This window comes from Cryptomeria japonica, chromosome 5, assembly GCF_030272615.1.
Source record: "Cryptomeria japonica chromosome 5, Sugi_1.0, whole genome shotgun sequence".
Taxonomy (NCBI): domain Eukaryota; kingdom Viridiplantae; phylum Streptophyta; class Pinopsida; order Cupressales; family Cupressaceae; genus Cryptomeria; species Cryptomeria japonica.
Window position 1 is genome coordinate 847,122,574 of NC_081409.1, and position 20,826 is coordinate 847,143,399.

The window sequence follows — 20,826 nt, forward strand, 5'->3', positions numbered from 1 at the left end:
AGTTGGGGGTAACATTCATAACTCTTAAATTGCCCTTGCCCATTCCCGAGTTCACCTCTGTATGAAACAAATCGTGCAAGCAGGTACACCAGGTAGGAAGTCATGGCGAATGACTTAGACCGCTCTACATTTCTCAACTGGAAATCCAGATTGTCACTTATAATCTTGGACCAATTCACTAGTGTTCCTCTAAGACAATCCTCGATGAGGTAGAACATCCATCCATGAAATATTGTTCCCTGCGGCATTCCCATCACTCTATTGAGTAGGAATATCAAATCACTATATTCCTCCTTAAAATCTATGCACATAAGTGTCTTGGGAGCCTTGGAATGATGAGACCCAGGCTCAATCATCCACTCTTTATTAATCAAATTCTTACATACACCCATCTTCTTCGTGTATCTGTCTGCATAATCCTCCTTTGTCACATCCTTCATGTCTGTTCCGTGTGGAATTCCGAACACCTCGGCAATGGCATCCTCAGCAAGGTAGGCGATGACTACGCCCTTGGGACTCCTAATCATTCTTGTGAGTGGATCGTAACATCGTGCACACTCCAGGATCAATTCACTGCACTGTATGGATTGTGGAAACCCAGTGGCATGGAAAATGCCAGTCTTCATAATATTCGCATATGCTGGAGAAGGAACCTGATCTCTAACTCCGAACATCTGACGTTGCATTTGGTCGAAGTCCAGGAAATGCATGTTTGTATCTGCGATCTCCTTCCATCTGGATGAAATCTTAAACTCTGGATAAAATCCAGTCTCCAGTGTCTTTAGCAGTTCTTTCCTTTCCTTGTATCCTGACTTTGACATCGCACCTGTACGAAGCTCGAAGTTAGACTTTAGGAAAATAAATAATACTTGTAATAAAATTCTTGACTTTTTTTTAGAGATTTAGCTAATTTAGAGCATGGAGTCAGGAAAATAATCCATACACTTGGTAAGTTTTAGCAATTACATTCAAAGTTTGACAACACTAAGGCATGGAAGCCTTCCATAAAATTCATTTATACCTCCTTACGCTTAGAAAATATGCAAGCAAAAAATGCAAAGGAGTATACCGGATTGATGATGACTAAGGAAAAGGTGTGAAAGATTGTGTTTTCACACAATGAATGTCTGAAGACACCTTCCGCAGTCAACAATGGAGGTCAAAATCTGAAGACAACCTGAAAATCAGACTTTCAAAACATGTTGCAATCTTCAAAATGTGCATAAAATTGATAAAAATCAGTTTTATTGATCAAAACAATCATTTTCTGGAATGTAAGTATGGCTGGTAAAATTTAGTTTTCTAAGGACAAGTCTGAAAATCGAATACTTCAAACTTACCAGCACCTTGCAAAGTGGTTTAAATCCCTGAAAATGATGAAAAATTGCTAAGGAAACAGCCCCAAGCAAATTTGCCAAAATTGGTTAGGTGGCTGGAAATGAAAATTTCTGAGGACAACCGCCTAACAATGGAGTTTCAAACCTGCAACAGCGATAAAATGGTCTAAAAAATGCACAGAAAACTCCATAAAACACCTGCGAATGCCAAATGTTTAAGTTGGAATTGGTTGGGTAATAAAAACTTAAGTCTGAAAATTAATGGCAGCCATTAATGGAGGTCAAAATCTGAAGCAAACCTCAGATCTGAAGTGAATCAGCAGGCTGGAAATGATGGCAGCCAACAGGAATGCATGAAAATCATCAAAGTGTGGCACCAAAACACCTCCCAAGCAAAATCGAAATTTTCCCAAGCATGGCGCCAAACTTAATTCTGAAAATTGAAGTCAATGGCAGCCTAGATCTGCAACAATGAAGGTCTGAACAACAAGCACAAATGGTGGAGGAAAAATCGCTTAAGTCTCCAATTATGAAATTGCCAATTTTCACCAAAAAATGCTAAATTTGGAAAAAATCGCCTAACTTAGCAAAATCGAAAATCTGAAACTGGTCTTTAATGGCAGCCAAGAGGAATAAATCATCAAGCTGGAAAAAATGGAGGAAAATAAATCCTCAATCCCACACTTCACAAAAACGCCTTGCTAAAAAATTCGCCCAACTTGGAGAAAAATCGCTTTCATGGAGACACCTGGCAGAAATAATAATAAAATAATGCTGAAGTTCCTCTCATATATTTGCTTTCACCTCTTTCACCACACAAGCAATGTGGGATAAAAAAACACTTGTATAAATACTTGCTTGGTGAAACCCTAACTTGCTTTTAGAAGGTTCAAACATTTAATAATTATTGCAAGTTATTAAATTTGCTTTTAAATTTTAAATAATCATTAATAATTATTTAAACGCAATTAAATGGGGCTTATTTATTAAAATATTACAATTTAAATCCAAAGTAAAACCTCCAAGGGAAAATCGCTATAGGTTGGGATTGAAAAATCCCTTCAAAAATCACTTAAGTGTCAAAATTTACCCCAGAAGGGAAATTCAACCCATGCTTGGATAAAAATCCAGACTCAACTCTTCATAATGTTCCCAGTGGAAAATCGATCCCTGTCTGGATGAAAATCCGGACAAAAATCCTTACAAAAATGCTCAGGGGAAAATCGATCCTTGTCTGGATAAAAATCCGGACAAAAATCCTCACTTAGTTGTTACAAAAATCCTGGTGGAAAATCGACCCAGGCATGGAATTATCCTTGCACTCCAGTCCGCACTCCCAGGGGAAATTCGATGGTAGTCTGGATAAATCCTGACACTTAGCCAAATTTTAGCACTTCCAGGGGAAATTCGACCCAGATGTGGATAAACAGTGGGGGAAATTAGTGGCCAGTATGGATTCCAGGGGAAACCCATGTGTAGTATGGATTTTGAGTGGGGAAATGGGTTGGGTAGTCTGGAATGTGGGGAAAAGCACCTCTAGCATGGATTTTGACCCTTTAACCCTTGGAATAAGGATTTCCCTTAGGATTTTAACATTTTAACCACTCAAAATCACTCAGCGACTTTAAATTTGACTGGACTTATACTAATTTTCCAAAAATATGAGTGAAACGTTAGGAAAATATTGGAATAAAGTGCGAAACCAATTTAAATATTACCTTAGGAGCGAGAAAACAACTCCAAAAGGTCTGTGAATACCTTGGCACTTTAAAATCATTTGATGCGCGTGCTTAAAAAACACATTAACGTTCAAATAGGTCTACACTTAGACAAAACTTAGGATCATTAAAAATATCATCTTTTGCAACTTGATCCTAACATTTCAAAAACCCTAGACGGCACTATGCATGATCAAAACTCCGAGACTCGGGCACGGGAAACGCAAAATTGCCCACTAAGCAGCGAAAACCCTAACCTAACAACGCAGGAAGCTGACAAAGAGGGGGTCCCCGTTAGCAATGGGGTGATGTGTGAAAAGGTCACAACACGCACCAACTGAGACTATGCCTCAAGCCTCCATTGCGGATGTTGGTGAGACAATTTCACAAAAGGATTTAGATGGATTCATATTCTGATTTGAAAGAGATAAGTTTTCTTTTTGGATGAATAATGTTCATGAATTTAATATGTAGTTTTTTGTTAATTCATGCAATTACATTATGCGTGTTATTTGTGAAACAACCTTGTCAGTAAATGTTCGCTTACGACAAGCTGCATTTGGATATCTTGTGTTTTAAATTTCTTCAATTTACTATGAAAAATTTGTCCCGTATATTTAGGACATCTTTAGAATCACAGTCTGTTGCTTTTCAGGCTATAGAGTTTTAAAGTTCTATTTGTAATGAAAAGATTGAAATTCAGGAGGAATATGCAAGGGACTTCAGTGGAGATCTTGAGATTTTGCTGCAGAAGTGCAATAGTCCACTGAAGAAAATTATCGAGGCATTTATGCAGGTGATGATAGCATCTAGGGTTACAAAGCAAAGTTGAGACAAAAAGGCTCTCCTAGTGAGAGGGAGCGTATTGCAAGGGTATTTTATTCTAAATCTCAAGATGGTCATATTCGTGCCTAGGGCCCGATCTTATGACAGTAGGGGATGCTTCTGTGACAGAGGGAGCAACTGAGAAGATATGCTTTGATTGATATTCGAGGATCTTGATCATGTTGATTCAGAGGGAGTGGACCATGTCAAGATGGTTTCTCTAGTGATTAATCAGAGAGTTATGCTTCATGAGATGGAGTCCCTTATATATTTTTTGAAAGGCCTTTATGCTGATTCATATGGCATGATATTTCTAGATAGATGGATATTTGGCGAGCTTGGAAGCACCAAGAGTGAAGCAGACTCCAACCTTGTATTTCATGAAAGGTCAAGGTATCTGGAGATCAAGTGGAAAGGTATGCTATTCAATTAAGGTACATTAGTACTAATGAGCAGACAACGAACATTCTCACCAAGCCTCTCTTCAGAATAAAGTGTGGGTACTTTTGAGGTAAGCTTGGTATGGTAAAGAATGGAGCCCTAACTAAGATCGAGTCTCAGCGTTATTGATTTAGTTATACGTTATACTAATGTATTCTTCTATTTGAGCAAAGATGTTTAATGTGTAAACTCTTGTTAATGCATTTCTCCTTGAGAGAGACTTAAGGTGAAAGCCCTTATCTCCACCCTCTGATATGGTTCATGGTGGATGTCATGTGTGTGACGCCATGACAACATCACATGAGAGAGTCTGTGATGAATTCCTTGTACTTGTGTGTTCACCCTCTGGTTGAGCCATGGTGGATATCATTGTGAGGTGACGATCTCTCAATGATAAACACTTGTATATCTGATCATTATTGTAAGGTGACAATCTTAAAATATTGATTGATCACACCATTATGATGGATATCATGAGACGTGATATCTATGGAAATGTCATGATGGTTGATATCTCTAGAAGTAATATCTATGGATATACCATAATGGTGGATATCATGAGACGTGATATCCATGATGGTGGATGTTACATAAAGAGATATTCATGGTGGATATTATGTGACGTAATATCCGTGGACATGCTATGAAGTGATATCCTTGAATATGCCATTAAGGTGGATGTCATGAGATGTGATATTTGTGGACAAGCCATAATGGTTGGTATTACATTAAGAGGTTTATGGTGGATATCATGTGACGTTATATCCGTGGACATGCCATAACACTTGATATTATAGTGAAGTGATATCTTTCTCTTCCACATATGAATGAATCCATTGTGGTGAAATCATCACAATGAGGTGATGTAACCTGTAAAGATTATGAAGGATTCCTCCCTACCTAAGAGGGAGTGTTAATGATATAGCGTTAGTAGCAATCCTTCTAATCAACTGAAACAAATATGTGAATGGCCTATCGGCCTTACATATTTATTTATTTAATTCAACCTTCAGATTATCAGTGATTACTTATCATTATAACCGATTAACATATATATGTCTTCTAAACCCTACGCGACTTAATCGATATTTGTTATAATCGATTTATGTAAAATCGTGATTAATCTAAATACATTCATCTTTAACCGAGTGATTAGTTTTGGGTAACTGATTACAAATGAATCGGTTTATGCAAGAACCCGATTCAATTTGGTATCGGTTGTGACTCTTGGTAGGAGTCACGACTTCCTTAGAAGTCAATTGCATTCATACATAAGTATGATGCGATCTACTTTTAAGAGGGAAAACAAGAAACACGCAAAAACTATATTAAGATATTGCAGATCGTGCCATCTTCAAAAGGGTTCGAATATTGTTATCATATACAAATCTGACTTTCAGCAGATTAGATTATCATCTAATCAGTTCGTGAACAATCTTGTGCAAAGGGATTATATATACAGCAGATCCTTCAATCATCTTCAACAATATCATAACCTTGAGAGGCAAATAATATTCTCGACTGATCAAACATATTGTTCTTGAGTTGGGAGACCAATTCATTAGTAGCTGTGATAAAATCATAGATCAAACTTTTGAATTTAACCTGCCATTATAATGTGATTAAAAATCAACAAACTATACTGAAATTCTATAGATTAAAAAAACCTTATAAAAGCAAATAAAAACAAATAGAGAAGGAAACAACCCGGAAAACATTGTGGATTAAGATCAAAATCGTAGATGGAGAACACTGGTTCAAGCAACGGGAGGTGCGGGCATGATACTAGTCACGAACATTACGTTCAGGGAGGAAATCATAGCATATGCCCATGTCTTGCCGGCAACCTATGTTGGCTACAAAGCCAAAGTCACCATTAAAACAGCCTCAGGAAGAACACCGATCGTGTTCGGCAATGAAGAAGCGCCCCTTGTGGCAGCTTTTTCGTCCAGGGGTTCAAGCACTGCTGATTGGGAAACCCGACATCAATGGAAAAAGCTGATGCATTCTTCTGTATGAATATAAACCTGAATTTTAATGAATTTTATAGTAATAATTGAAATTCAGCAAAATCCGAATTTCATGTTTCAAGTTCGGCGAATTCTGTGACTTAGGTTCTAACTACCTACCCAAAAAATAGATAAGGCTGCCCCCTTCTTCTCAGAACGTTCTGCGACATGAGCCTGCCAGTGACCCTGTCACTGAGATTAGCCTACCATTGACCCTCCCAGAATCTGGAGAACTTCTGGAGAACACAAATTGTCCACAAACTTTTACAGATGAGCATAATGCCCCAAAATAGACTGCAAGAAGCCATGACTTTTGAGGAAAAAATCGCCAAACCCAAAAATTGAAGATTGCGAAGCATCGTTTTTTCGGAGAAAAACGGTAAAAACCCTAAGACAGGAACACCTGTACCCATGATTTTTGAGGAAAGAATCAGGCAAAACCGAAAATAATTTTTTTAAGGAGAAAAATTATAAAAACCCACAAACAATTTTTGAGGAAAAAATCATGAAAACCCAACAGAATTTTGTGAGGATAAAAATTATTAAAACCCTTCTGGAATTTTTGAAGGTAAAAAAATTATTAAAACCCATCAAAAAATTTTCAAGGGAAAAAATTTATGAAGACCCATCAAAATTCTTTTTATTAAAACCCATCAGAAATTTTGAAGGGAATTTTTTTTTGAAAACCCATTAGAACATCTCCGAGCGACCAAACAAAGAGGCAGATTGTGTGCCCTAGTTGCATTGTTGCAGGGAGATGAAGACATCGAACAAGGCTCGACTCCATGAAGCCCTAGAGCGCAGGTACAAAGGATTTGAAACCCTAGATCGCAGGTACAAAGGATCTGAAACCCTAGATCGCAAGATGTAGAATACAAATGCGAGTTGCAGATCTGAAACATCACAATCGCAACAAAAACCAGAAATCCATGGGCACAAAAAAACAAAAGAAAACTTCCATGATCTTCAAACACAACACCCAAATTGCCCACGAACACAGGTCCACAAACACACACAAGTTTCGAATTATAGCTCCAAAAGAGCCCAAGAAATTCTGCATGCAAAAATCCTACATGATCTTTGCCTAGAAGACGGGTCAAAACCCTTCACGGGTTTGAACACAGAAACCTGTCCCAATAACTTGAGCCCTCTTGTGAGGAAGACAGGCTTAGACTTGCTCTAATACCATCTTAAAATATTTGACGTTGTATTAAACAATGAAGACGAAGTCTCTTTAAATAAAAAAGTACAAGACGATGATTCTAAACGAAACAATCGTGAACTAGGCCAGAAATAGAAACTATCTAACTTAAAATGACTAGATGACCATTAGAAACATTACATTATTTTAATAAACAAGTCCAAAAGTTGGATTAAAAGAGTGGGTTTTAGAGGTTCTAAGTAATTTTGCAAAAAATGTTTTACTGCATGAAAAGTTCAATTCTTTGCACAAGCAAAGTATCAATTCCTATCACAAATTCTTATACTTTTTGAAGAGAAAACAATAATAGGAACCACTTGAATACCCAAACACTTAATTTTACAACTTTGGACAGGAAATACCCCCAAACATTTGTAAATTTGACTCAAATCCTCAAAACATGAAATTTGAACACCTAAAACTAGTGAAAATACAATTGAGACATGATGTTAGTTTTACTTTCAGATTAACAATAAACTCAGAAAATAGATGTTTGTTGTTAGGGTTTTCAACTTAGTGAATGACAGAAAGCAAACAAACAACCAGATGAAAATGAGACAAGACAATATTACCCTGGGAAAACCTCCTAGGAGGAAAAACCCAGCTAGAAGAGATCCTCAGATCTGATTATGAATTATACAATATTCTGATTACAATACTTATCTCTTTAGGAGGTCTGAAATGGCCACACTTTAGAGCTGATGTAGATGACTAAACAGTATCAGGTCTGCACCTCAGTTCTGCACTTTTGTCTTCATTAAATTGTAACCTGATCTGCACTTTAGACGCCTTACTCTTGACAGCAGTTTGCACCTTTCACTGTAGATATTCACACCTAAGGGCAGCAGATGTAGTTCGTATTTATTCATGCACAACAGACACTTGACTATTTTCACTTCAACTTGAGAGCTTATTCGCATGATGAGAGGAAAGATATAATTTTATTAATGAGGTCAAGTGGTTGTTCATTTATATGAGTCAAGAGGACCTATTTGAGGCCGGCTTGGAGCTGATCCCTTTTATTTATTTTATGCCGTTTGGTTTATAGGGTCGGCCCTATTAGAGGGAACACGTTTCCCTTAGAGTGGTGTGTGTCTTTTAGTTATAGGGTTGGCCCTATTAGGGGGAACACGTTTCCCTTTAGTGTGGCGTGTGAGACGGGAGAGAAGGGCCCAGGCCTTGGCAGATTCCAATGTTGCCTCAAGGCAATTGGAATCTGCATCCTACCTAGTTACAATCAACACTCCCTCTTAACTAGGGAGGAAATAATTACATAATAAGAATATCATAATCTTCCATCTTGCACACAAGCAAAGAGTGGATTACATAAACAGAATGTTGTAGTCTTCCATCTTGCACACAAGCATAGAATGGATCCACCTTACATTACCCGCAGAGGGTGGAGAGGATCTTTTCTACCATCTTACATTACCCGCAGAGGATGGTTACATTTGCTCTTCTCCCTGAGAAGAATACCACCTTGCATTGCCCGCAGAGGGTGGTTGATACAACACAATGTATCACTGAGGTTGAGACTTCTTTTCAACCAATGTTTCATTTTCCACAACACCAAGTCTGTCTCTGAAGTACACAAACTTCACTCTCGATAGGGGCTTGGTAAGAATATCTGCTATCTGATCATCAATACTGACATACTTCAGCTGAACGACACCTCTTTGTACCATATCTCGAATGAAGTGATAATGAGTCTCCACATGTTTTGACCTGTCATGAAACACCTGTTGGTATTTTGGTATAGTTTTGTCATTGATGTCAACACCTACTAAAACACTAGCACTTTGGAGATCCAACAGCATTCACCGGCAAGCAACTATTGCACAGTTACTGGTATATGGTTCACCGGCAGCATATAATGATCACCAACACTTGAAATGCTATGGAAGACATTTGGTAATATCGAAGACATCGTGTGGACATCTTATCTTAATGAATTAATCATTGGTATATTCATATTTGCATATTTGCTTTTACCGGCAAATAGGTCCAGGGTTACCTAGGGTTACATCGACAGGTTTATCTTTTCCAGATCAGCATGGCACGCTATGGAGATGATTAATTATTGTTGTAAATGCATTAAGTCGACATGTTCAATCGGTTATTGCATCGGATATTATATTATTTGTTAAATGTTTTTATTGTAATATCTTGTAGAATCGACCTACTAAAATTGGTTTTAGGTTATGGTATAAAGGTAAGATCTTATTTGTAAGATCAAGTGTGGAATGCGAAAAAAGAATTGTGTGAAGGTATATGCGAGATTAAGCAGTGCAATACATGCAAACATCATTTGAAGGTGAAGTTAGGTTTTTGTGAAAGCTTATCAGCATTACACCGGTACTGAATCTAGCATATGAAGATGCTATTTTGTGCAGTACATTCTTATTGGATTTAACCATCCAACTGTAGTCAGTGTGACTCCCATTTTGTGATTGAGCAGTGAGCTCTAGGCTGTTGGCCTTTTTGCATGTGCAGACCCCATTTATGTACACTTATTATCTGCAGTAGTATCATCTGATTGTGGGTAAGGTTTCCCACTGTGGTTTTTCCCCTTACAGGGTTTCCACGTACAAATATTGGTCTCATGTTTTATGGATGACTTTGTGTTTATGTTTCATGCATTAATCTTTACCGGTATAGCAATTAATTGTTAAAACTGTCTACCGGCATACTTAACTGATTTACCGGTATTAAGCATTAAGTTGGTTAAGTTGTTTTTGGTTTGAATTTATTAGACAACTGATTCACCCCCCACCCCCCCCCCCCCCCCCCCCCTCAGTTGTCTCCGGGACCTAACAACACCGGATTGACAAACATCTTTATACTTCACTCTTGACAGGGGCTTGGTAAGAATATCTGCTATCTGATCATCGGTACTGACATACTTCAGCTGAATGGCGCCTTTTTGCACCATATCTCGAATGAAGTGATAACGAGTCTCCACATGTTTTGACCTGTCATGAAACACCGGATTGACAGACATCTTTATACAACTTTGATTATTGCAATGAATAATTGTAGATTCCCAAGGTTGTCCAGAGTCCAAACAATCCAGCAAGGAGCTTACGAAGCCACACCGCTTCTCTAGAAGCAACACTTGCTGCAATGTACTCAGCTTCAGCTGTACTTAGTGCTACCGAGGACTGTTTTCTGCAAGCCCAAGAGATCACTGCGGGTCCTAAGCTGAAACAAATGCCAGAAGTGCTTTTCTTGTCCATGACACTTCCTGCCCAATCTGCATCTGAGTAACCTTCCAAGTTTATTGAAGTGTTAAGTGGATACTTCAGCCCATATCCAATTGTGCCTCGCAAGTATCTTAGGATGTGCTTGGCTGCAACAAGATGAACATGTTTGGGCATGCTCATGAATTGGCTGAGAGCATTCACTGCATAGCATATATCTGGTCTAGTGTTAACTAGATACATCAGGGATCCAATCAATTATCTATACTTAGATGGATCTGCAAAATCAGAGTTAACTGCAGAAACACTCAACTTCTTTAAGTTAGATTCCATAGGAGTAGACATGGGTCTATAGTCCATCATTCTAAATCTTTTCAAGATATCAATAAAATACTTTCCTTAACTTAAGAAAATTTCGTTAGATCTTTGCCATACTTCTAGTCCTAGAAAATAATGCATTAGACCTAAATCTTTCATTTCAAATTCTGAAGCTAATTCTTTCTTACATCTAATGAAAAACTCATCTTTACCAATAAGAAATAAATCATCCACATATAGAACCAGAATTAGCATTTCATCATTGGATGTTTTGAAGTAAATGTTAGAATCAACATCATTTTTACAAAATCCTAAACGTAACAAGTATTTATCAATTCTTTCATACCAAGCACGAGGGGCCTGTTTGAGGCCATATAGAGCTTTCTTCAATCTGCACACATGAGTATCTCTTTCATGAATCTCATAACCCTCAGGTTGTTCAATATAGACCTCTTCCTCAATGACACCATTAAGGAAGGCAGTCTTAACATCCATTTGATGTAGCTTCCAACCTCTAGCTGCAGCAATAGCTATTATAGTTCTAATAGAAGTATATCTAGCAACAAGAGCAAATGTTTTTTCATAATCTAAGTCTTCCTTTTGAGAAAAACCACGAGCTACAAATCTAGCTTTATATTTTTCAATACTACCATCAACATTATGTTTAATTTTAAATAACCATTTAGAGGAAACAACATATTTACCTTTGGGTCTAGGCACTATGTCCCAAACATCATTCTTGATGATTGACTGATATTCCTCATCCATAGCAAGCTTCCAGGCATGATGGTTCAAGGCTTCTTCAACATTGCATGGCTCAGACTCAATGAGATTGCTCATCAATGCAACATAGTTGGAGAATACTTGAGGTCTCTTGCTTTCTCTGAAGGTGCCATTGGGAGCTGCAAATCTTTCAGCTTCTTGAATGGTGTTTCTCACCCAAAGTGGCCTCTTTTTGCTAACAACAATGTCACTAGGTATATCAGTGGGATTCATGGGCTCAGGTGAATCATCGTGCTCATCTTGAGGTGGAGGCTCAACAGACTCCCTCTGAATCTCAAGGTTAGTATCAATATTCATATCTTGATTATTATTAACCTCATCAACAAAAAGTGAACCTTTTGATTTCTTAAAAGCAATATCTTCTTCAAACGTAACATCCCTACTTACCTCAACATACCTTTGACTTGGAATGTAAATCCTTAAGGCTTTGGAAGATTCACTATATCCTACTAGCATCCCCTTCTTTCCGGAAGGTTCCAACTTAGTTCGCTTTTCTTTAGGCACATGAACATATACAGTACTTCCAAAGATTCTCAAGTGGCTGATGTCAGGTTTGGATCCTGAGAAGGCTTCTTCAGGGTTCATATTTTTTAGAACATTGTGGGGATATCTATTCTGAATATAGACTGCTGTTCTAGAAGCCTCAGCCCAAAGAAAAGTCTTCAAGTCTTGATCATGGATCATAGACTTTGCAACCTCAACAATAGTCCTATTCTTTCTTTCAACAACTCCATTTTGCTGAGGGTTGTAGGGAACACAGAACTCCCTCCTAATTCCTGACTCAACATAGAAGTCATAAAAACTGCCAGAGGTATACTCACCTCCATTGTCAGACCTTAAACATTTAATTGTTTTACCAGAAATGTTTTCAGCCAATGCCTTAAATTCTTTAAATCTATTTAAGACTTCATCAGATTCTTTAGTCTTTAAGAAATAAATCGAAGTTTTCCTAGAGAAATCATCTATGAAGATTACATAGTAGAGACATCCACTAGGAGAAGCTACGGACATAGGTCCACATAAATTAGAATGAACAAGGTCTAATTTTTCTTTAGCTCTACTTTCACTTCTATGAAAATAACTTTTAACATTTTTACCCATAGCACAACCTTTACAAGTATCATCATGAAATTGACTGAGTTTAGGCATACCTTTAAGTATCCTTCCGAGGGAAGAAAGAGCTTGAAAGTGTAAGTGTCCAAGCCTTCGATGCCATAGCTCACAGGATTCAGGGGCCTCATTAATAAGGGCTTGAACAGGGTTAGTGGAGAGCTTATACAAACTATCATATCTATTTCCAATAACACGAGCAGATTTAAAACTAGATTTCTTAGGCCAAGTAAGTACTTTACCCTCAGAAAATGCTACTTGATAACCTTTATCTTCTAGAGCGGAAATAGAAATTAAGTTTCTTTTAATTCCAGGAACAAATAAGATATCACTAAGGTGAAGTGAAATACCAGAATTTAAATTTAAATAGGTAGTGCCAGAACCTCTTACCGAATATCGAGCATCATCACCAATTATCACATGTAGACTGGTATCCTTTTCTACTAAGTCTGAAAGATGATCACGATAGCCTGTGATGTGTCTGGAAGCACCACTGTCAATGAGCCATGTGTTACTATCTGCGGGTATGCTGCTTGACAAGGCAGAAATGAATAAGAAGTCTTCATTTTGTTCTGAGACCTCATTTAGGTTAGCTTCTCTTTGCGAGGGTTCATTCTGACATTCTTTAGCATAGTGACCATATTTGTCACATCTAAAACATCGAACACGAGAGAGATCTCTTGGCTTCTTCCAAGAATTCTGAGAGCTAGGAGGTCTGAATTCTTTATTCCTCTTAGGATTATTCTTTTTCCAATTATCACCTTTTTTGCATTGAGTTGCAAGCATATGTTGATCATCCACTTGAGGACTTTTGAGTTTTCCTCTTGTGGCAAGGCGAGATTCCTCATGAAGACAATCGTTTCGAAGATGATCAAAGGTTGGGAATTCAGATCTCCCACTTATGGATTGAATGAAGGAATCCCATGAATCTGAGAGACCATTCAATGAGATCATGACAATGTCCTTGTCTTCTATGTTATGACCAATTGAGCCTAGTTTTTCTTTTAGTTCAAAGATCTTCATGTAGTAAGACATAATTGAATCTTCTTTTGCCATTTTAATGTGAAGTAATTGTTGCCTTAATGCAATTGCTCTACTGAGGTTATTGATCTCATAAGTACCTTCTAGATGTTTGAATATCTCTTTGGCTGTAGTGAATTTGGAGATAGAGGTGACAAGGTGATCTCTGACTGAGTCAATGATGAGCTTTCTGGCTTTGAGGGCATTCCTTTTAAACTGCTTTAGTTCTTTTTGATCTGTGGGCGCAGTCAACTCTTTGTCTTGTACAAACTGAAGGAGATCATCTTCCTCAAGAGCAAGTAGGATGCAAACCTTCCGGGCAGCAAAGTTAAGTGCCCCTTCGAGCTTATCTTCAACTTTCAGCCCTGTCATTGTCCTGATTGAAAATGAAACAACAAACTGGAAATAAAAAACTACTGAAATCTGAAAGTTTATATATATATATATAACCTAGAGCTTTGATACCATGTTAGTTTTACTTTCAGATTAACAATAAACTCAGAAAATAGATTTTTGTTGTTAGGGTTTTCAACTTAGAGAATGACAGAAAGCAAACAAACAACCAGATGAAAATGAGACAAGACAATATTACCCAGGGAAAACCTCCTAGGAGGAAAAACCCAGCAAGAAGAGATCCTCAGATCTGATTATGAATTATACAATATTCTGATTACAATACTTATCTCTTTAGGAGGTCTGAAATGGCCACACTTTAGAGCTGATGTAGATGACTAAACAGTATCAGGTCTGCACCTCAAATCTGCACTTTTGTCTTCATTAACCAGTAACCTGATCTGCACTTTAGACGCCTTATTCTTGACAGCAGTTTGCACCTTTCACTGTAGATATTCACACCTAAGGGCAGCAGATGTAGTGCGTATTCATGCACAGCAGACACTGACTATTTTCACTTCAACTTGAGAGCTAATTCGCATGATGAGAGGAAAGATATAATTTTATTAATGAGGTCAAGTGGTTGTTCATTTATATGAGTCAAGAGGACCTATTTGAGGTCAGCTTGGAGCTGATCCCTTTTATTTATTTTATGCCTTTTCATTTATAGGGTCGGCCCTATTAGAGGGAACATGTTTCCCTTAGAGTGGTGCGTGTCTTTTAGTTATGGGGTCGGCCCTATTAGGGGGAACAAGTTTCCCTTTAGTGTGGCGTGTGAGAGGGGAGAGAAGGGCCCAGCCCTTGGCGGATTCCAATGTTGCCTCAAGGCAATTGGAATCCGCATCCTACCTAGTTACAATCAACACATGATACCATTTACCAACCTAGAAACATTTGTACGGCGCATTGGAATAAATCATAGAACTCAACGATGGTCCACACAAAGAGAAGTGTGAATTTGAAGATATGAAATGCAATTTCAGTTCAAAACTACTAGAATTAACTCACAAAAGCAAAAAGATCAATAATATAAAAAATAGGGAATCCTTGTTTTCTTCAGAGAAAATAGGGCATTTTGTTGGGAAAGTAGTCCAATCCTAGGCTGATTGTTCTGCATCTACTTCTGTATATGAACTTTACATGAATAAAGACACACTTCTGTTAGTCTATCTAGTATGCATCATTATTTATATTCACTTGTGCATGTACTAGTTATATCAGATAAAGGAGTAAGCAGTTTTTGCATACGAGTTTTTTATTGGCGCTCAATTGGCTACTTATTGCTCATCATGTACTAGTTAGGTGCTAAACAGTTGTTCCACTGGAGACTGTTGATTTGGTTATGCATGTAATATTGTAGTCAGTTGTGTCCATTTTTTCATTTTTCTGACCAATGTTTTTATTTGTGTAGAATAATAGTTTTACTCCTAAAGTCTCAGATTGTGCAGCCAAAGTTGTATTGAAATCCCAGTACTCTCGTGCAGATGCACATGCTCATTGCAAATGGTTGCTCCAACAATAATTATATTATTTTTAATTGCATTTTGCAACTTATTTTATATTCTCTGGGTTTAGACCATTTTTTTTGTTAATTTTATATTTTTCTTCCTACTTCCAAGTGTCTTATTTATGTTCCTTTACTGACACTGAAGTGAAGTTATTTGGTTATTTAACACCATTCCATTAAAATAACTTTTCCAGATAGACTTTTGTTATAAATTTTTACTTAATTATACCTTAATTTATGTTATATCAGTATTTCATTCAATTTTTACTGCTGTCACTTGTCAGCTAGTGAATTATTTGAAGAATCCAGAATTATTCAATAAAATGGGTACAAAACCTCCTCATGGGGTACTCTTGGAAGGTCCTCCTGGCTGTGGCAAGGTATAGGTTGCCTTTCTTGATCTTCCTAGTGACTGATATTTAGCCTGTATTATTTTTCAAAATTTTCATCTATAGCCTGGAACATTTTGTACTATATGCTGAGCTGTTCACGCCCACTGAGGGCATTTTTTGCTCCACAGACTTTGTTGGCAAAAGCAATAGCTGGGGAAGCGGGTGTACCTTTCTATGAAATGGCTGGATCTGAATTCACGGAAATTCTTGTGGGTGTCGGTGCTGCTCGTGTTCGTGACCTTTTTAAAAGGGCAAAGGTGAACTTGTTATTTGCTTTTTCCATGGTTTGGCTAGATAGTGTTGGTTGGGTTTCAACTGGTCTTTCCATTCCAAGTGTAGGTGGATTGTCAAAGTTTGGTTTATTCTTAAGCTTCAGCACGAGGTTAAAACCCAGGCATACTTTCAAATAATTTTGTATCTAAATGGAAAGAAATCCCTTTGCAGGATTTTACAGGTTGTGATCTCATATGTAAATTTATGTCTGGCTAGGCAGTGACTTAAAAAACAATCTTAATGTCATCTTTATGTGTTGTTACAACTTTATATTGCTGAACAATGAAAATCTATTGTTGTTGTGATTATGGTTTTCCTGTCATGGCTTTTGTGGTGGACACTTATCATGAATGCTTTTTTTTGTTTATTGGTGTTGGAATCTAAAAGTTTCTCCTGCTGCAGATCAACAAACCATCAGTGGTGTTTGTCGATGAAATTGACGCTTTAGGAGCTTCGTAAGTACCGAATCCTTAAATTGTATTTGGATTTGATCATTTGGATTCTGGGAAAGATTGATCTAATTTACTGTTTGCAAACTTCAGTATAATTTGGCTAGAGAGAATTGATACAATGTTTGCAAGATTGATATCCTGTCCTACTTGTTTTTAGCTTTTTTGCCTATTTTCTTTTTGCAAAGCTGATTAATGTCTGGATTTTGTGTTGAGATGGGACCAGTTTTCGAGATCTTAAACCTATTTCTTTTTTGATTTCTGTAATACAAGTCTGCATATTTCTGCAAGCTTGAAATTATTGAAGGATTTTCCTTGCAATCAATTTCATTTTGACATCATTTAATAGCTTATATCTCCCCAATCTAATGTGTGTATTTATAATTTTCTTGGGACTGTGTCAAGGGAGGTTGAAATAAGTCTAATTTAGGTTCACCTTATTTACTTTGCTGAAATGTTTATTAGATGGAATCTCTTGATTTCTGCTTGTGAGGAAGTTAAACTATAAGTTAATGTTCTAGCATATATAGCATATTTTCAGGACCACTCTGATTTTTTGCAGATTGTGACGTCCTCTATTCCTTGGAACATTTTCATATTTTCTTTATATATAATTCCTCATATAATTTTGTTGTCACTCTCCACTAATTAAATTACCAACAGTTTCTTCACAGTTCATATCATTATTCAACACATTTTTATCAAGAACCATTTTATAAGCAACTTTTTTAATGATTATGCATAGTGTTATCTACGTGTAAGCAGACGCCAGGGACATGATGAGGACCGTGCAAAAGATCATTATGATGCAAGTGTGATGGAAAGGGACACAACATTGAACCAACTTTTGATAGAGCTTGATGGATTTGATACAGGAAAGGGTGTCATATTTATGGCTGCAACTAATCGGAAGGATCTCCTAGATCCTGCACTTCTGCGACCTGGCCGCTTTGATCGCAAGGTCATTCCTTTGTCTTGCGTTTGTGTTCTCCTTTTTTCACTGCGAATGACAAGTAATGGTTGAGCATTTACTTGCAGTGGTTTTGCTGATTTCTGAATAAGTCATTTTATTCTGACTATCGTCTTCTCTTTGTCATTCATTAAATTTGCTTTCCAATTGACGTCATTTTCTTCACCTTATGTACTGTTGTTCTTTCCATATCATTCACTTTGTAAAGGGGTTAAGTGCAGCATCTGGAAAGCTACAATTCAAGACTAATGGGTTGCTTACCTTTTGCAGATTAGAGTTCTTCCTCCTGGGCCAAAAGGTCGCTTAGACATTCTTAAAGTCCATTCTAGAAAAGTGAAGATGTCTCCTTCGGTTGATCTCTCTGTTTATGCTGAAATATTGCAAGGTGCCTTTTGGAACCTAATCTGAATCTAGAATTTGTTATATTAATGATGACAAACATTAGATAGACATGAGCTTCAATTCATTCATATAGTTAAGCTGGAATCTAAATAATTTAACATTGTTTGCTATTGGCTTGATAAATTTACAGCTTATATTTTCTGTTGAAGAGAATATGCCAGCACCCTAAAGTTTTGAATACTTCCAAGAAAGTTTATCTTGTGAGTTATACAATTCCAAGATTTGCCATAGACTAGAACTCGTGAGAAAGCAATATAAATACTGATGTACTTGGCCATACATGATTCAGTGTTAAGAAGGAAAGAAAGGAAGAAATTGGAAGGTAGGGGGTGGGGATGGCGGGAGGTGGTTAAGGAGAAAACTGAGTATTTAGCCTTGAGTCTTGTTGTGACCTTTTTCACACATCGCCCCATTGCAAATGGGGACCCTCTCTTTTCCTGCTTTATAGGGTTTTTGTTAGTGTCTCGTGGCCTTCCGCTTCAGTTTTGTTAAGCCTTGCTCAGTTTTGAACAGTTCAAGTCCTAAGGATTGAAAGTTAGTTTTTGCAAACCAAGTGATTCCAGAGTCAGGATACTGTCAGGGTGCTTAGAAAGGCCAAAGGACAAAGATCGCAATTGATTTGGATGAATTTGAACGACTTTCTATTTTTAGAAAGTTTGCTTTTTTGCTTTTTCCTATTTTTTAGGAAGTTTCGTTTTTGGCATTTTAGGCCCAATCCCCGGTATGGCTATTTTAAAAAAGTTTTCCCTATTTTTTAGGGATGTCTGCTTTTTGCTTTTTCGGAATGGGGACCTAGGGTTTGCACTGATACCACTGACCTGCTTCGACCGCGATCCAAAATTTTCAAGTTTTGACCCAAAAAGCTAAGTTCCTATATTTTAGGGGGTCATGGCTCATTCAAAGGATAATCAGCTTGAAAAATCATCTTGCTCCTCAAATGTCCAGAAATTTGGCTAAGTCTGGGATGTCATCTTGATCCTAAAATTTGACTGAGTCTGGAAAATTGAAGAATCCTCCAAAAACTAGATTTTGCATTATAAGTCCTAGAGACTTGAAACCACTCTCAAACATCCTGACAATATATATGAAATATAACTTAAAGTATAAGAAAGAGAAAAGACAGTCCGCCCTCTTGAGAGCCTTCAAAAGTCCGCCTTGAAGAGAGAGCTCTAAACTCCACCCCATGATGGAGAGGTGCTCAAAGTTCGCCATGTTTGAAGAGGTCTTCCAAAGTCCACCCTCCTTGGTGGAAGCCTAAAACTCCGCCTTGGTTGAGGTCTCTCCAAAAGTCCGCCATGTTGAGAGGGAACACCAAAGTCCGCCATGCATGAGGAAGACCTTCAAAGTCCGCCTTGGTTGAGGTCACCCAGAAGTCCGCCCAAGGAGAACACCTTCCAAAACTCCGCCCATGGTGCTGGTCATCCAAAACTCCGCCCAAGATGTTGTTGAGTGAATGGTCTTGAAACTCCGTCCTATCCTACCATGTTGGTGGCCAACACTTGAAACTCCGCCCTATCCTACCATGTTGGTGGCCAACCCTCCAAAGTCCGCCATGAAGGAATGCCCTCCAAGGTCCGCCATGTGGGAGCCTTGTTAAAACTCCGCCATGTATAGGTTAAGTTTGGAAGCCCATGAGGAGAGGTCTTAGAAGTCCGCCATGAAGGGGTATAGCCTAAAGCCCCCCATGTAGAGGAGTCTCCAAAGTCTGCCATAGGTCAAGAAGACTAAGGAGAGGGAGCCCAAAAGTCCGCCCTCCTTGGTGCCACCTCTAAAGTCCGCCCTACCCTAGCAAAATGATGGTGATCTCAGGGAAGTCCGCCCATGTTGGAGAAGTCTTCAAACTCCGACCAAGATGCTAAGTCATGGAAGAAGAGCCATATGAAAAGTCCGCCCTAAGCCTTCAAGTCTTGATGAAGGGTTATCTAGAAGTCCGCCTTGGCAAGCAACAAGGTAGGAGAGTCTCCAAAGTCCGCCCATGAGGAGAGGCCTTAGAAGTCCACTCAAGGTAGAGGACTCACCAAAGTCCGCCCAAGGGAGAGTCTGCAAAACTCCGCCCAAGGGAGGCCTTGAAGGAAGTCCGCCATGATAGAACCCAAGTCTAAACTCCGCCTTCCAAGCATATTGGAGCCTTCAAAGTCCGCCTTGGTGGAGGTGACACCAAAGTCCGCCTTGGTGGAAGTAACACCAAAACTTCGCCCTAGCCAAGGAGATGATGGGGAGCCTCTAAAAGTCCGCCAGCCCTATGTGGAGACCTCTAAATCTCCGCCATGCATTGAGAGGTAAAGGAAAGTCCGCCAAAGAAGGTAAGCTTCCAAAAGTCTGCCAAAGCTTGAAGAAGATGAAGGTGAGTCTTCAAAAGTCCACCTACGCATGAAAGTCAAACAAAATCAACAAAAATACAAGTGATGTCATAAAATCCTCCAAGATTTCGAACTCAAAAACCAAAATGGAAAGTTTTCAAAAGGAGAATATTGGAAG

The 20,826-nt window shown here is 38.2% G+C and overlaps 1 protein-coding gene across 2 annotated transcripts in view; it reads left to right on the forward strand.

The window, feature by feature from the left end:
* LOC131064068 (probable inactive ATP-dependent zinc metalloprotease FTSHI 1, chloroplastic) overlaps positions 1-20,826 on the forward strand; it is a 163,938-nt gene that overhangs the window by 108,141 nt on the left and 34,971 nt on the right. For both annotated transcript variants that reach the window (XM_057998094.2, XM_057998097.2), the window contains 5 exons: positions 16,147-16,242; positions 16,383-16,511; positions 16,930-16,982; positions 17,742-17,937; positions 18,217-18,331. In XM_057998094.2, coding sequence (XP_057854077.2) covers positions 16,147-16,242; positions 16,383-16,511; positions 16,930-16,982; positions 17,742-17,937; positions 18,217-18,331 — 589 coding nt within the window. The remainder of the gene's footprint in view (positions 1-16,146; positions 16,243-16,382; positions 16,512-16,929; positions 16,983-17,741; positions 17,938-18,216; positions 18,332-20,826) is intronic.